The 17,606-nt window shown below is 46.2% G+C and overlaps 1 protein-coding gene and 1 long non-coding RNA gene across 2 annotated transcripts in view; one reads left to right on the top strand and one right to left on the bottom strand.

The window, feature by feature from the left end:
* KLHL6 (kelch like family member 6) overlaps window positions 1–17,606 on the top strand; it is a 38,690-nt gene that overhangs the window by 19,336 nt on the left and 1,748 nt on the right. The window contains exons 3-7 of the mRNA XM_068201367.1: window positions 2,388–2,553; window positions 9,278–9,727; window positions 11,847–12,084; window positions 15,388–15,590; window positions 16,521–16,734. Coding sequence (XP_068057468.1) covers window positions 2,388–2,553; window positions 9,278–9,727; window positions 11,847–12,084; window positions 15,388–15,590; window positions 16,521–16,734 — 1,271 coding nt within the window. The remainder of the gene's footprint in view (window positions 1–2,387; window positions 2,554–9,277; window positions 9,728–11,846; window positions 12,085–15,387; window positions 15,591–16,520; window positions 16,735–17,606) is intronic.
* LOC137480278 (uncharacterized) overlaps window positions 1–17,606 on the bottom strand; it is an 89,091-nt gene that overhangs the window by 7,269 nt on the left and 64,216 nt on the right. The window lies entirely within an intron of this gene.

A 17,606-nucleotide genomic window follows, 5' to 3' on the forward strand; every position in this document is an offset into this window, starting at 1 on the left:
GCCTGATCTGAGTGGTGTCAGTTGTTCCCCCTGCCAGCACACGGGGTGGGAATGAGAACCACTCCATTAGAGCAGAAGCAAGGCCACAGGAGTCAGCTCTCCTGTGCAGCACTGCTCAGTTCACCCCTGCCACGATCTAGAGCAGGGAACTGGTGGGAGAGCACCGTGCTCTAGAAGTGTGATTTCTGCAGCTCACAGCCACGCTACATAAATCCACACCCTACGAAACTGTGAGTGGATGGCAGCTCTAAACCAATTACAAAGATTAGGAGACAGATAGGCCAAAGCACTTTGACCAGACCCTGTGCAAAGCCACCAGCAGAATGCTGAGCCTGGTTTCTGGGCAGCCTTGCACAAGTGGCACACTGGGTATCTCTGACCGACCCCAGCAAACTCTCTGGTCTGTGGGACAGAAGTGAGACTCTCACCTCCCCGACAGGGATGGGTCAATACAAGTCTGGAGTCACCAGCTTAAGAGATGAAAGGAAGAAGAGCAGACACCACCTGCACCCTCCATGGGCCTGTTTCTCATTCACGTGAAACATCCGGCACCCGTCAATCCCGCACGACTGAAACAGCTCTCCTGTGCCAACCTCCCTCTCCAGGCTGAAGCCCATTCCCAGGGAGAAGTGGGAACGGAGGGCTGCTGTTTTCAGATGGCCACCTCTTTGTGGGGATGTGGCCCACACATCCCCTCTTACATCACTTGACAGTGCCAGAGAGAGGGAAGCTAAATGAATCCCAGTCTTGTGGTCACTGAAGTTAAGGAGCATTTGTCTAAATGCCTTTGAAATATTCTGATTTCAGTAGCAGCAGAAGCTGGACCATGAGGCAGGGCAGTAAAGTAAAAACATCTAATGAGCTGAGTGAAAGGAAAAATGAGAATTTTGGCTGAACAACTTTTCTGACAAGTGACTTCTCTGCCCAAATTTCCTGCTCAAAAGTTAGGCCTCTCTATCCCGAGGCAGTTTTGCACACTGAGGTAACTAAGACCTTGCTATAAAATTTCTGCTGAGGTAAGGAACAGGTAGTTCTTAGAGCAAGTAGCAGATGGTATCTTCCATCCATTTGCCATTCATCGTGCCTGCTTTGCAATAAAATCTGTTTACGTCTTGGCTCCAGTAAGATGTGTCAGTCAGACAGCTTAATTCAGGCACTTCTTTTACAAGAAGAGTGTGGCCTAAGACTTGGGACCTCTAGCCATTTCCCAGCTTGCATTGTCCTGTCAACATTGTATATGACTAATAAAGAAGGGCTTGGAATGCAGGGTAAAGAGTGCTGCTAATTACACTTTAGATCTGCACGTGTTTTTCACCAATGCAGTTACAAGTGGACAGACTCATGTAATTCTGATCTGTTGAGACAGATTCCAAATAATGTGACATCTTGCTCTCTGAATGCAGTGAACAAGAAGGGGCTGATCAAAATCCCAAGTAAAAGCAAAAAGCATTGGAAGAAATACTTCAATTTATGAATTGAAAATGGAGACGAAGATGAGAGTGTTTGTCTTGCAGCTGTCACAATGCAAAATGGATTGAAATAGTCCTTAGAAAATTTCTGATTTATACCCCACATGAAATATCTGCCCAGTGCCAAAGGTATGTCTGGTGGTCACCTTTCAGATGCAGTATTATTCACCAAAGAAGAGTTGCTATCTACATGTATTAAATCACTGCACTTTCTGCCTAACAGTAGTTCCAATTCATGCTAATTCAACTGCTTCTCTAGCCAAGAGGTACCAACTCTACAATCACAAAATTTGGCAGAAGAAAAGTCGGACTCTAAACTAGAAGAAAGCCAAAAGCCATTCTCCCTTGCCCACCACTGGTGTCAATGTGGTCAAAGATACATTGGGAAGCTAAGAAGTGAGGCTCTCAGACACGTGGATCTGCTCTGGCCTCGGGGCTCAGTCCCAGCAGTGTCCTGCAGCTCGGAAACAGGGGGGTATTGACCTACCAAAGGGTACAAAGCACACGGGCTAATGAAGTTTGGACAATGCCAGGCCTCAACGAGCTGCACCTGCACTAGAAACAGACGGAGCAAGAGGCCAGCAGGTGAGACACCAGCACTGCTCCACAGCACCAGTCCAGACTGGGGACCACTCCCACCCAGGCAAGGTCCCAGCTGCCTTTTGCTGCCGTGGAGCCCTAAGTCTGCTGTAGAGGACAGCTCGGAGGAATCCATCATGAGTGTATGCCTTATCAAACTCATGAGTACAGAGGAAGAAGAGCAACAAAAAGATATTTTCTTGTTTCTTTTCAACAGGAGTAATTGCATAAAATATGAAGCAATCAGAGTATTCTGTGTTGAAATCTAAATGGCCCAATGTTTTCAGAATGCCTCATCCTGACTGGAATGCAGTAAAAGATAAATGTCTTTCTTTCCAGGGCCATGTTCTGCAATGATTTAAGAGAGAAATATGAGGAGAAGATCATACTAAAAGGAGTTGATGCAGAAACCATGAATATACTCTTGGACTACACTTACACCAGCAAGATGCTCATCACAAAGCAAAATGTACAAAAAGTCTTGGAAGCCGCCAGCCTCTTTCAGGTACAGATAACTCAGATGCACTGACCCATTCTCACTGCTCTGGCAACACCGTGTCTTACCCTGGTTAGCACACTGCAAACTTCTCTGATTTCATGTGTTCTGGAAGCATTTTGCTTCATATTTACTTACATTGAGGTAAAAAATGGCAGTGGTAGCCATGTACTGGAATTTTGCTGTGCTGAGTGCCTTGCAAACAGGAAAAGAGCCTGGCTGTACCTCCAAGAGCTGCTCCCATGTGCTGCCTGCCTGGCAGTGCTCCCCAAAATTCAGGTCAGCCTGTGAAGGCCAGTCAGAAGGGTTAGTGGGCAGCAGCTGGCATGGCTGGCCAGAGCAGGAAGTTACTTTGCTGTAGGGAGCACTGGACTCCAGGACAGTTTGGATGGATGAGAGATCTCTGAAGTCAGGTCTTAGAAGATGTGGTTTATTAAAAGGGGTGAAAGGCCCTGCTTGGAGTTGCCAGCCACAACTCGTGGCAGGCCCAGGGAGAGAGGGAGAGGGAGAGAGAAGGAGCGAGGGTTCCAGGTGAGGGTCCCAGGGGAAGATCCAAGAGAGCATCCGGTCCCTCGGGCACACCTTATCAGGGGGCTTCAAGGTGGGCTGGAGCAGGACTTGGGCCAATGGGGTCACAGATACCTGATACTTCAGGGGAGGGTCACAGGTGTGGGATGAACCATACATTGGGGGTGAGACAGAGCATTCCATCTGACCTTTGGACCTATCTGCAGGTAAAGGGCGTTGTTTAATCAGAAGGGGGATTGCTTTCAACCTGGCCATACTATTGTTTTCTAGTTATTCAGTAGTCAAGGTTTGTTATTTCAAATCTAGTTCTCATCTCAATGTCTGTATTTTCCAAATCTTTTGCCAGGTAATCATATTTATAAGGTTTTCCTATTTCCTCTTCCCCAACACTTTGCTTCTCTGTCTCCCCTGCCCTGAGATGGAGGCTTGCCAGCCAGAGTTAGCATTCTCCTTTGTAGAACTCGTGATGTAAAGGGTTTTAGTCATGACCTGGGACTTGTGGGAGGCCGGAGTTGGGCAGTGTTACTCAGCCTTTGGTCCACAAGGTATTCACGTGTCCTGTAAATCACCTGTGAGGTCTACCAAATTGCAGTGTCTGGTACCATGCTGCAAATTGCTAACAAATTGTAACCAACATAACCTTCCAAGTGCCAATGTGTGTGTGTGTCCATTCCTCTCATTAGGGAAGGCAAGAAACACCCAACTCCGTGATCATTGTGGCTCATGAGGGAATTCAGATTCTTGAGTCTTACATGGAAATTTTGCTCTGCAGTTCTGGAACTCTGCCTTCTAGCACACCAGTCCTGTGAGGAGCAGCTGAGGGAGCTGGGGGTGATCAGTCTGGACACAAGGAGGCTCAGGGGGTACCCTATTGCCCTCTTCAACTCCCTGACAGGAGGCTGTAGCCAGGTGGGGATCAGGCTCTTCTCCCAGGTAAAAAGTGATAGGACAAGAGGAAATTATCTCAACTTGTACCAAGGGAGGTTTAGATTAGATATTAGGAAAAATTTCACAAAGATAATTTTAATGTCACCTGGGCCTGCAGTGCATTTTCCACGCACCAACGCTACCAACTGGTAGCATTAAATAGCTACGTTTGGTTCATTTTCAGGACACTTTTCTGTCTTGTTTTTGTTTTCTTTTGAACATTTTTTCCTTAGGATCATTCCTCAGCTTTTTTTCCTTTTTTTCCTCCCTTCTGGAAATATCAAAAGTATAAACTTACCATTTTTTCATGTACCCTCCCTACTTTTCATTAAAATTAAGATTAAATTTGATTCCCAAGGCTGGTGCTTTAAGAAAACCCTCAAACTCTGTTAGAATAATGATAAAATTGTGAGGGTACCATAAGTAAGAAAAGTAAACTAGAAAAAACTGGATAAACCTAGAACACCAGGAATGTTCAGCTAAAAACAGTGGTTGTCTTGAATACTATCAAGTTTTATAAGGCCTCATTATAAATTTATAAGGACTCACATTATAAATGTAAGGGTTTGGGCTAAAAATGTGTTTTGTGCAAAAAATACTTAGTAACTACTAAATCTTTAATAATCTACTATATCAAGCTGACACAGCTAGAGTTCTGCCAGATTGTCTGTGCTACTTTTGCAGAAGAACAGAGTTGAAAGAGTCAAATGTTTCATTTGGATATATCAACAGCTGAAAAGATTAATTCTGAAATTTATTGTAACATTTTTGTTCAATAAATTCTTTCAAATTAGCGACATGTGAGAAATCCAAATTCCAAATCAAATCTTTTTATCTGACTAGCAAGAGCTTGTAGCAGTGCCTCTTTTTAACCTTGTGGACTTGGCAAAGAACCAAAGAAATACCTTGCACAGTTCTAGATATTGCAGTATAGATATACCAATATAAATTATCTACTTTTCTTTAGAAACTGTTTTTGAAAAAGTTGTACATAATTATGCCTTTCTTTACTCCCTTCGAGTAAGTTTTGACCAAATGCAGTCAAAACTGACAGTAGGAAGAGGTGGAGGGCTTTTTGGAGACAGCAGCGTCCCTGCCACGGTGGGGGAAGCAGGTGAAGGGTTTGGAACAGCTGAACAGCTAAGCCTCACCCTCAAGTGAGCCAGACAAATTTTTTCCACCTAAAGCACAGTTGCAACATGAGTTCAATAGTCACCTCCTCTGTCTGGGCTGGTGGCTGCCCAGCCACTGCACTCACAAGGTTGGTGCCCACCCTGGATCCCGCCCAGCAGCCTCTGCCACCCACACTGCCTGCAGAGCTGCTCATCCTTTCACCCTGGGAAGGGTCAAGATCCCAGCTGCTTCCCAGGGCCATGGCAGGGAGCCCTGCTTCCCTCACCAGAACTCAGCAACAACCTCCAGACCTGTCTACACTGTTCCTGCCCCCCCAGGAACCTCTGTATTACCCATTCCCTCGGCAGGGTTTGGGTGAGGGACCCCCTCAGCTGTGGTGGTGGAAGCAAAGAAATGGTGAGGGGGAAGCAGGCTTCTGAGCAGATGGAAAAGAAACGATGTTGTCACCAAAGGCTGTGATGCCCACTGCCATAGAAATGCCAAAGGCTGTGATGCCCACTGCCATGGAAGTGCCAAAGGCTGTGATGCCCACTGCCATGGAAGTGCCAAAGGCTGTGATGCCCACTGCCATGGAAGTGCCAAAGGCTGTGATGCCCACTGCCATGGAAGTGCCACGTGCAGTGGGAACAGTGGAGGATGCCCCGAGCTGCCCCCTCTAGGCAGAGCAGGGCTGCCAAAGCACCCCTCATCCCTGGATTAATGCACTTTACATGAGCAGACGCTCCAAGGGAAACACGGCTCCAATACCTGACAGCCATCCTGAGGCCACTGAGCAGGGCAGAGCCAGGCTGGCAGCTGCAGGCCGCGCCGGACAGGAGGGCACCATCTGCTACCAAAGGCCTCCAGGGCAGCTGTGCGTGGGAGAAGGGCTGGCAGGCTCAGAAAGGCTGCAGTCCCCGGAGAGCAGCCCTGCAAGGGGGCTGTGCCCCCAGCTGGCTCCGGCCGGGGCTCCCTCGGGGCGCAGGTGTCACCGCTGAGCAGGGACCTGCTGTCCCTGCTGTCCCTGCTGTCCCTGCAGCCACAGGACAGCCGGGACCTGCTGTCCCTGCTGTCCCTGCTGTCCCTGCTGTCCCTGATGTCCCTGCTGTCCCTGCTGTCCCTGCTGTCCCTGCAGCCACAGCACAGCCGGGACCTGCTGTCCCTGCTGTTCCTGCTGTCCCTGCTGTCCCTGCAGCCACAGCACAGCTAGGACCTGCTGTCCCTGCTGTCCCTGCTGTCCCTGCTGTCCCTGATGTCCCTGCTGTTCCTGCTGTCCCTGCTGTCCCTGCTGTCCCTGCAGCCACAGCACAGCTAGGACCTGCTGTCCCTGCTGTCCCTGCTGTCCCTGATGTCCCTGCTGTCCCTGCTGTCCCTGCTGTTCCTGCTGTCCCTGCAGCCACAGCACAGCTAGGACCTGCTGTCCCTGCTGTTCCTGCTGTCCCTGCTGTCCCTGCAGCCACAGCACAGCTAGGACCTGCTGTCCCTGCTGTCCCTGCTGTCCCTGCTGTCCCTGATGTCCCTGCTGTTCCTGCTGTCCCTGCTGTCCCTGATGTCCCTGCAGCCACAGCACAGCTGGTGGCCGACCAGCTGCAGGGTGCAGGATGCGGCCCCAAAGTGTGCTGCATGCAGAGAGGGATTATGAATGAGAGACCTTTCAGTGCCCATTCCCTTCCCTTTCTGGGGGCTCTGGCCAGAGGCAGAGCTGCTGGCACTGCTTACGCTCAACCATTGAATCAAAGCTGGGACAAGCGAGGGCTCACATGGGGAGAACAAATTTTACTATTCAGAGTGAAAGCCAATTGGAGGCCAAGTAAGCATATGGGATGTCTCTAGCAAGTGAGAACCTGGATTCAAATGGGTATTAGGAGAAGGACTAACTTATTGAAGAAACTGTTCTCAGGGAACAGGGCTTTTAAAGTGCCTGGATTGGCATTAGGAGGGGTACTCACAATGGACAAGCAGAAAATTCAGAGTTCTGCCAGAATAATCAGAGCAGATGAAGCAGAGGCTCAGGGGTGTCTTCCTTCTGATGCTCTCTTGAGTTGGCCACCTGCTCTCCTGGGACTGACTGACATATGCCCAGCAAGTTTTGGGGGAGTTTTGGGGGGAATTTAGTGTCTAAATGCAGGCAGTGGTGGAGAGACGGTGTAGATCAGAGATGAGGAGCAGAACCAGGGAAAGTCCTGCCTTGATTCGCTCCCAAGCAGCCCAGCCTCTCTGGTGAAGCTCTCAGCGGAGCTGTTTCTCACACCCACACCTCGCAGTTCTGCATTTGCCTGGCCACAAACAGCCCCACAGTGAGGGAGTGGGGCCTGCTGGCCGTGAGAGCCATGTGCACCTCTCTGTCGCCTCCTCAGTACGGCTCTTAACAAGCCATGTATAAATAATTAGAGAACTACACTATAAATAATTAGAGAACTACACAGGTTTGCTGCAGGCTGGTGAGAACGTTGTTTTGGGGTCTATTCCCAGACTCACAGATGACTCAATGAATGACCTTGGCAAATCCTAGGCTTGGTGTTTTTTTTTTTTTTTTTTTGTGTCTCATTACTGACAACTTTGAATGCTTCTGCTTAATAACCTTAATAAGGCTGATGCTTAACCTGCCTCAGGTCTGAAGCCTGCCTGGTGGCAAAGTCCTTTCAGATCCTCAAGGAAATGCCCTGGTGAGTTCAAAGTGCTTGCCTCATGCTAGCCCTGAGAGCAGGCAAGGAGAATGTGGCAGGTGCCGCGGTGCCGCCGAGCTGTGCCGCGGTGCCACCGTGGGCCACTGATAAATTTTTATCACAATTAATGTCAGTGGCAGCAACACATTCTGAGACCTTACACAGCCTCGTTTATCAGTCAGTTGCATTTCTCTAAGCTTTTGACCACATCTAAATGTAAAACAGGAACCAGGCAGTCTGTACACAGTGTCTGCAATCACTCAGCTCTGATAAACAGTCTAAATATGTCAACACGACACCGACGGGTCTGGAAGATTCAACCCTAATTACTGAAACAAATCTACATACTACAGTGTTTAAAAATGTTTCGCTTCCTCTTTGCCCCTCAATTACTATTGCACAACTTTCCCCAGTGAGAAAACATAAGTTAAAATGGTTTGCTTGCTGACACTGGATGGAAAAACAACCCAAAAAGCACAGATGGAAATGCACGTTAGCTCTGACCCATCTTTATTGCACTGTTCAGTGGCAGTATTTGTACCTGAAATCACAAAGGTGATGGAAAATCCATTAGGATGAAGCATTGTAACTGATCAGTTCTACCCAAAACTGGTTCTCAATGCCTGAATAATCATCAGCAATCCAGCTCAGATCATAGTTTTTAGAAATACCCCACAGACACCTGTGGCCCAGAATATGTGCATTTGGGACCCTCAGGTGGGGATATTTTGCCAAGGAAATTTCTGAGAGTAGCTGTGATGCCTTACTGAATGCAAGCACAGCCAGCTCTCTGATTAAGGAGACTCTGTTCATAAAATGCATATCAATATTTTTTTCAGGCAATGGTGATGACAAAGGGCATTAGACCTTCTGAAGGCCTCCCCCACAACAGATTCTTGCCAGAAAGCCCTGTCAGGAATCTCAAAAGAATTGCTGATGGCCTATCTCTTCCTGCCACTCACCCCAGTCTGGGACTGCTGCCCATCCCTTCTGGGGCAGCACACTGCTCCAAACCTCCCAGACCTCAGCGCTCATTTCCCACCACTCTCACAAGACCTCAGATGCATTTGGAGTTTGGATGGTGGGAGCATAAATGCAGACAGTGGAGCCACCAAGATGAAGCAGGGGAAGCAAACTGGATGCCTGGGATCCTTATCTGTGCTTTGTAACTCCGTAATTGCCAGTGCTTTGAGATCTCATGGAGGAAAAGGGAATAGCAGGAAACCCTTTAGTGAAACAAATAAAATTCATGACTGTCACAGGTCTTCTGCATCCTGGCAGAGGAGAAAGGAGCAATTGGATGAAGAGGGAATAAAAACAGTGGGAAGAAGAACTTCTCATTTCAAACTCTGGCTCTTGGGAGATACCTGCACTCAGATGATCTAATTCTTGTCTCCCTTAGCTCTTTGCTGTATTGGGCATGGCTGGTTGTTCCATAGCTCTCCTGTGACAGTTTTCATTAACCCTTCTGTGCTTACACAAGCTTTTTCTGCTCACAGTTCCTGCGCATGGTAGATGCTTGTGCCAGTTTTCTCACCGAAGCACTCCAGCCGGAGAACTGCGTTGGCATCCTGAGGCTGGCTGATGCCCACTCCCTGCACAGCCTCAAACAACAGGTACAGAACTACATTATCCAGAACTTCACCCAGGTCCTGAACTACGAGGAGTTCCTGGAGCTGCCGGCGGACATCCTATGCAGCACGCTGAAGAGTGACGAGCTCTGCGTCACGGAAGAGGCGCAGGTGTTCGAAACCGTGATGAACTGGGTCCGTTACAAGGAGTCGGAAAGGTTTTCTCTCCTGCCGTACGTGCTGGAGAACGTCCGGCTGCCCCTCTTGGACCCTTGGTATTTTGTAGAGACTGTTGAAGCTGATCAACTCATTAGACAGTGTCCAGATGTCTTTCCTTTGCTCCAAGAAGCAAGAATGTACCATCTGTCAGGCAATGAGGTGAGTAAAACAGGAAGGTATTAGCCACTTTTTGTAAATGTCTCATGCTTCACCTCAAAAATCGATTTGAAAGGAGCAGTGCCATGGGGCAGAAAAAGGTAATCACACTGAATTTCCACTAACTGGTGCTACTGAAAAGTCAAAATGGGCCTCAGAATTTATCCTACTGTCTTAGACAGTTCAGAAGATTTTGGTGGGTTGTTTTAAAACAAAGTGCACAGCTTCCTGTTTATGAACATCTGAGCTTGACCCTTCATACACACTCTTGCTAAATGAAGACCCCAGGTAGCTTCCCTAGTAAAAATGCAAATGGTGTTAGCCCTGACACCTCACCCTCTCAGCTATTACTACAAGCCCAAGAAAATAAATAATTTTCCCATCAAACTGTGCCACGATCTGTAATGACTCTTTCAAATGTGAATATGTAACACCTTCCGCTGTTACTTATGGGGGAAAATGTTTCATAAAGGAAATATTCTTCCTCCTGTAGAGAAGTCAGTCTCTTTGCAGAGGAGAGGACTGCCCATCTGCCATTTGCAGAGGTCCCTGCACCCAGAGAGACAGATCAGTCCTGACATCCAGTCGAGTCCTGTCCTGCCTGCTCAGTGCAGGCTGTGGTGGATCTCCGGCTCTTCCGTTGCCCGTCCCCTTTGGAAAGCTAGGTATCAGTCACATCTCCTTGGCCAAAATATGGGGGAGAGGGGAAAGCAACCAAGAGGTCAGATTTCACAACAGGAGCAAAGTTCGTGAGTGTGTGAGGAAACGTGTCCCTCCTCAGCCGGGGTCAGAGGAGGGCAGGAGCGTGTTGTGGGCCCATCACTCACGGCCGATGTGTCACCTGTGTCACCTGTGTCACCTGTGTCACGGCGAGGGGGGACAGGCCAAGCGCTCCTTGTGCTGCTGGCTGCGTAAGACGCTGCTCGGTGACCTGGGGCAGTGCCGGCCAGTCTGGCCGGAGCTCCCCGAGCCAGCCTTGCCCCTCAGAGCAGTGCTGTCAGGCGATGCGGGCAGATAAAGGGAGCCTTGCCCCGGGCTGAGCACGCATTACACTCCTCTTCAAAGGGACAGCCGCAGTGCCAGCTGCCCTCCCCGGGGCTGACGCCTGCCAGCGGTGGCAGGCAGGTTCAAACAGAGCCCGGGAAGCTGGAGGTTCTGAGACTCACCTTCTATAGAAATGTGCCTATTCATTTTCTGCACATAGTCAAAATGCAAGATTTGTGTCTGTGTAGATAATATTTTTTAATATGGATAAATTATACCGATTTATAGAAACATGTTAAAATCAGAAAGAGAAGTAAAACTTTAAGCAAGTTGCCTCCTGACACAGCATTTAACCTGTGGGTCTTGTTTGCAAGCATTTCCTCCAAGGAGGACACAAGTTCCCAAGCACCCTTTGCATTCTTTGCCCCTGGTGAACATCTACCTGGCAAGTGAACTTCTCCAGTGTCCCTGAAGCAAAGACCTGGTCAATAAACTGAGCCAAAAAGCAGTAAATTAGAGCTAAGCACATTTCAGAACCTGGTGCTGGCTTTAAATAAATCTTCTAATTTTGGCTTGAAGTAAGAGCATATACACAAAGAAACAAATAAAAATAACTCCTCCACAATTGAAAATTGTTATTGTTCTGACACTAACATATCTCTTCAGGACAAGTAGTGAGAGCACTTATTTTCTGCTAGCACTAACTGCAGTCTTGCTCTCTCCAAGCTCCCCAAGGCATACACGAACCTTGGGGCCCCCCTACCCTGCCCTCACTCTGTCAGCCCAAATAAAACCTGTCCTTTTCAGCTACCCAGCCTTGTCACTACTGTTCACCTGCATAGCTCTTGGTGCCATCCTGGTAATTCCTAAAAGGATCTGAAAGGATCCTAGTAGGTATGCAAAAGCAACTAAGTTCAGAGTTGGAAAAATCCTGCTGCAAGAAGGATACAGTTAGCTCTACTGAATGCTTCTAGGATGCTTTTCAGGCTTTCAACTTCGAAAGTGTTGGCTAATTGGTTCAATTGATGTAAACCTGCTGTGATTTGAACAACAGGTAATCAAAGAAAAGGTCACCTGCCCTGTCTGTAGTTGTAGGTGTAAGTGCCCTGTGTACTCACTCTGTCTCACTTGCATTTAGATTATTACAGAAAGGACCAAGCCCAGGATGCACGAGTTCCAGTCTGAGGTGTTTATGATCATAGGGGGCTGTACAAAAGATGAGAAGTTTGTAGCAGAAGTGACTTGCCTGGATCCTTTGAGGCGAAGCCGTCTGGAAGTAGCAAAATTACCAATCACAGAGCAGGAGCCGGAGAATGAGAATAAAAAATGGGTGGAGTTTGCATGCATTACTCTAAAAAATGAAGTCTACATATCGGGTAAGGAACAAGACATTGCTGGGAGTACAAGAGGGGAGCAAAGCGCTCTCATGGTTATTTCCAGCTTTTATCAAGATCATGCTTGAGGCAGCTTTAGAAAAATTAAGCACTACAGGTATTTTAATGCTTTGGCTTTGGACATGCTCCAGAGAGCACTGGATGTGTAAAGACACTGCCTAGCTCTGATATGAGCACAGGATTCCTTTTTAGACAATATTGATCTATATGCATGGGCACTTGTGTGCAGCACCCTAAACAGTGACTGAGGTCCCAGGAGGGTTCTTGCGAACAGTTTACCAAACATAAAATGATAAATTGCTTCAGCATCTTCTCATGACAAGTTCATTTGAAGCTCCACATGCATTAGCAAAATCCTGCCAGAATCTGAGTCATTCTGCAAAAGTCAGTCAAGAACCTGCAGGGAACTGTCACTGATGTTTGGCTGCCCCCAGAAAGCTGCCATCCCAAAGGACTCTAGACCTGCCCACCCACAGTAATTAACTTGGCAGTATAAACTGTCAAAGCCAGATGAAATCCCATGTTCCAGACACCCAGTGTAGGTCTGAACAACTCATGTGCTGATCATCATCCCAAGAGCTTCAGGAGATGTATTTAACTTCCCACACAAATACAGCTGAGCTCCACACAGCAGTTTGATCCCAGAGCTACAGAGATTTTACTCTGACAATCAAAATGTTAAAATCAAGCTTGTTAGCCAATTTGACAGCTGCTTTTGATGGCCTGTCAAAAAATAAGTTTGATGATCTTGTTCTGCTTCCACAGGTAAAGTGACAGCAAGTTGTTCATCACTGTGTCGTTACAGACCATGATACAGAGCAGGGCCTTCATGGGTAGAATACTTCCTTTCTGCAAAACTGGCCACAAAATTCTATACTCCATTAAAACAGAAGAATAGAAAGGAGGATAGTAGGCCAAAGTGTGAATGCTTTGCTTAAGTGTGAATAATGGTCCACTGCCTTTATTCAAATATCTTCCATTGCATTCTTTCTTTTGGGAATCCACAGATTTTTGATACTTCATTCCAACTTAACGTTTATTAAAGCTTTATCCTGGGATAACAATTAGATTACTCTTCCTATAACTATAAATAAAAGTATTTCCTTTCAGTCTACCATAGAGAGTTTCTGGCATTAGCCCCTCTGTTAAAAGGTAGCTGTAGAGAGGAACCTAAGTCAAACATTCCAGCTAGGGAATATTCCCCTCACCTTAACACCCTTGAGTTGAGAGGTCGTTTTGCCCTTTGCCTTCAATTTGTTACCCTTGCCTCTTTTTCAAGCCTTTTTGCATTCTTTTATTCCTGACATCTTTTCCAATGTCTCTTCTCCACTTTTATTTTATGTTCTACCCAGGCTACCTCCAGGCCAGGCTAATAACACATTCTCTGCTGTGGTGAGTCTAAGCTGGCTTTCCCTTTGCTTCTGTTCTCACAGCTTCTCTTTCTTCCTTCTCTGCTTACTTTCATATCTCTGAGTCCCTCTCTCCGTTCCCTCTTTGCCTTTCACCTTTTTGCCCTTTGCACACAAATAAAAGGCTGAGTGGACCAAAGCCATTAGCATGTTTTTCTCAGCTAAACCATTTATTAGTGTCTCAATCCTGATTAAACAGCTGCTTCCTCCTGCATGTCCTTCTACTTTTGTTTTCTTTCTTTAGCTCCTCTAATTTGCTTCTTCTCTAACTTGACTTTCATTTTTCCTAACGTCCTAACTTCCCCTTCCATGTGCTCATTTCCCTTCATATCTTGGTACAGTCTGGAGTCTTCCCTGCTCCTTTAGCATCTGAAAAATAGGAAAGTCCTTTGCACAAGATTATGACTACTGTTAGATTATGATTTCCCCAAAACAGTTTCAATGCTTTGAGTGGATGGCCTGAAACACTACATTTGCAGCATAACTAAAAATGACATGAATTATCATTTACCATTCTAATGCTTTTACTAATTTAGGTACAGTTTCTCTTCAAATTAGAAAGAATTGTTGTCCAGAGGAAAAACAGAAACAAAATTAACTTCCAGTCCTCTCAAAAATCTCTCCCTGTCCCCTGATGTGCAGCAAATTCACCCACCGGTCCAGCTCAAGCTACTACATGAATTTCAGCCTGTGGAGGAAAGCACAAGCTCATGTCAAAGGGAAATTTCAAGGGAGGGTAAAGGGAACACCTGCAGTCTCTCAGCCACATTGTAGCCATGAATGCTGCATTCAGGCCCTTTGGCCACTTCAGCTATTTGAGTGCAAATAAAATTCAACACATACATGTGAAAAATACTGGGACAAAAGCATTACAAACGACTCTTTCTAGCATGCTAATTATCTCCCATTCAATCTGCTGTTTGGCCCAGAGATAGGCTCCATCAGTTTGCAGTGATCTGTCTGCAGTACAGAATACCAATGAAGGCAGACATTTTCTCAATGGAATATGAATTCTCTTTTCAGTATATTCACCAGTGAAGCAAATATTTAATCAGGTTGCAGATGACAGAATAAGCTACTCAGCCTGTAAATGTGGTTTCAGGCTTAACTAGATCTGTTTGTATTACAGTTACACCAGAAACTGTTGGCAAACAACAACTCTTGTTTGAAGCACTGCTCTCTGCTTTAGCACAAGCAAAGGTGCACCTGCAGGTCAGCTCTAGAATGAGTTTGCAGGGTCCAGTTTTAGTCTTGAAGCTATAAATATCAAGCTTACCCAAGTCTGTAGAGAAAGAGACCAGAAGGAGAGGCACAAAAATGAGATCCCAGCCATATGGTCCCAGGGTTGAATAGTAAAACTTCCAAGTCCTGCAAGACTATTGTTGGTAGGAGTTCAGTCAGGTCCTTTGCTTTATGATAAAAACCACAGGGCTGACAGTTTTCCAGGGCAGGCCTGTCTTCAAGGGATTTGGCACTGCCAGCTGCAGCATCCTCCACTATCTTACTTAAATCACATTTGTTTATTTGTCCCTTTGCAGCAGTTCTGCAAAGCCCTGGTGTTCACAAAAATCTCCTGCATGTCACCCTGCTGTGTGGCTGGTCTCGCGCTCAGTATTGAAATGAAAGTGGTTGTGGGCTGGTAAAGTGAGGAACAGTGATTTATCTTCACTGAATATTTGGCTGTAGAAATTGTTCAGTTTCCTTCACTATTAAGTAAACTAAATGCAGAAATTTTCTTCTGTTGTAACAGGACCAGTTAACAATCAGCAGTAATGATTTACTTTCCATTCTGAGAGAACACAATTTTAAACATATTGGAGTTTTAAAGTAAATACAAGCTGTGCTATCATATTTACACCTGTCATGTACACTACAGGTGGCAAAGAAACAAAGCATGATGTCTGGAAATACAACGCCTCCATCAACAAATGGATACAAATTGAGTATCTCAACATTGGGCGCTGGAGACATAAAATGGCAGTGTTGGGTGGCAAAGTGTATGTCATTGGGGGCTTTGATGGCATGCAGAGAATCAACAGCATGGAAGCATACGATCCTTTTCATAACTGCTGGTCAGAGGTAAGACGCTGCATCACACAACATTTTAATAATTTGGAATATTTTAATTAGAAAATCTTAGGGCTTGGATTCATCAAAATGATCTTGTATAATTCTTTTAAGTATTTCTGGTCTTTAAAAACCCTATATTTTTTTTTTTTCTATAGAAATGCATATCCTTGAGAAGGTAAAAATCCCTGGATTGCCAGACAATCATTTCCTGTGAGACATCTAATGCATAACTTTCAATTTTTCAGTTGGCTTTTAAAGCTAGTAGTCCATAAATCAAGGAGTAAGAATATAGTATGCATGAGCCAGAGCACAGGCTGAAAACTACTGCTCTTACACATTTTATATGTATATAAAAAGTGTCTATCAAGCTGTGCCTTATATATGGTATGGGTTATGCATTAAAGTGAAAGTACAGGTTTGAAGGTAAACAGGATTAAACACACCCACCCCCCCAGTTCTACTCGCTGTACTTCAAGCAATGAGAGGAGAGAATTAGGCAACTAATTAATCCATGACAGTAATGTGATTAGGCATTATAACAGCAGATACAACCCATTGTCTCTAGATTATACAAAGCAATGTGGATGACTCTAACAATCACAGCTGCAAGTAGCAAGATCGGTATAAACAAATTCCTTGTGCTTTTTTGCAATGTATGGAAGCATGTAAAGAAGATTTTTGGCATTTCTGATATTTCCTAGATTTTGAATTATTGATAAAGTAATTTTAATTTCAGCATTTGAAAAGAGCATATTTTTATTAAGTATTTTTGCAGTCTTAAGAAAAAGCTGAAACATACTTCTGCCTTACCCTTAGAAACATCATCTTCTGAACCCTGCTTAAAAAGGGATGTCTGACTTAAAATTTGACAGGCTCCCTCCCCACAGGCATCAGTCTGATTGCTTCACATGATTACTAATGATTCTTTTTGGTCCCCAGGCTGCTCCTCTGATGGTCAACGTGAGCTCCTTTGCAGCAGCCAGCTACAAGAAGAAGCTGTACGTGATTGGGGGGGGCCCCAACGGGAAGCTGGCCACGGACAAGACGCAGTGCTACGACCCGGCCACCAACGCGTGGAGCCTGAGGGCTGCCATGCCCGTGGAGGCCAAGTGCATCAATGCTGCCAGCTTCAGGGACCACATCTATGTGGTGGGTAAGTGCAGCACCCGTGGCTCTCCTTGTCTGCACCCAGCAGGGCTTGGCCCTGTTCTTCTGTGTGGAAGATGGCTCTTCCCGGTGAGTTTTGCAAGGGTGGGAATTCAGGATGTTCACAAACACCAGGGAAAGGTCCCCAAGTCAGAATCCCTGTTAGCACGGTAGCTATCTTGGAAAGCTGGAGCTAGCCCAGAGACAGCTTAAAGCCATCCAAAGATGTGTTCATAGTGGCAAGGGCATGATCTCATGGCTACATCATGTCCCCTCTTCTCTCCAGGGGCATTACACAACCCACCGCATACAGGATTTATGCTGGGATAAGAGTACGAGGAGCAGGTCAGAGGAGCAGAGCCACTGAGACCCAAAGACCCAGAGCTCTTCACTAGATTGCACGTGGGGTTAATTCAGTCAATCACCAGAACTGGAAGAAAGAAATGGAAGAACAAGAGTTTGAGCTGAACTAAGGGGGGAGGAGGGAGCCTGCACACATCTCCAGATGGTACTACAAAAACCAAAAGAAAACATTTGTTTCCAAATCAGGAGCTCTGAAAATTTTCCCCTCCCGCTTTCAGCATTGGAGCAGGGAGGGAATTTCAATATAATAAATATGGTACTGAGACCTGGCACAGACCTGGAGTATTCACCAAATAATTAATGGTGCTCTGGAGGGAGATTTGTAATCTGCATGTGTGTGCACATACACACACACACACCCCTTTTGTGTACATAAAATGCCTCATGCTTGTCCTCAGCACTGGAGTTGACCTCACCTTGTTTGTACGGGATGACAGAGAGAGAAGGCACATGACTTATGGGCTAGCTGATATAACTCCTGATAAAACTGACATGATACTCCAGTCACATTCATTC

The sequence above is a fragment of the Anomalospiza imberbis genome, chromosome 10, assembly GCF_031753505.1.
Source record: "Anomalospiza imberbis isolate Cuckoo-Finch-1a 21T00152 chromosome 10, ASM3175350v1, whole genome shotgun sequence".
Lineage (NCBI taxonomy): Eukaryota > Metazoa > Chordata > Aves > Passeriformes > Viduidae > Anomalospiza > Anomalospiza imberbis.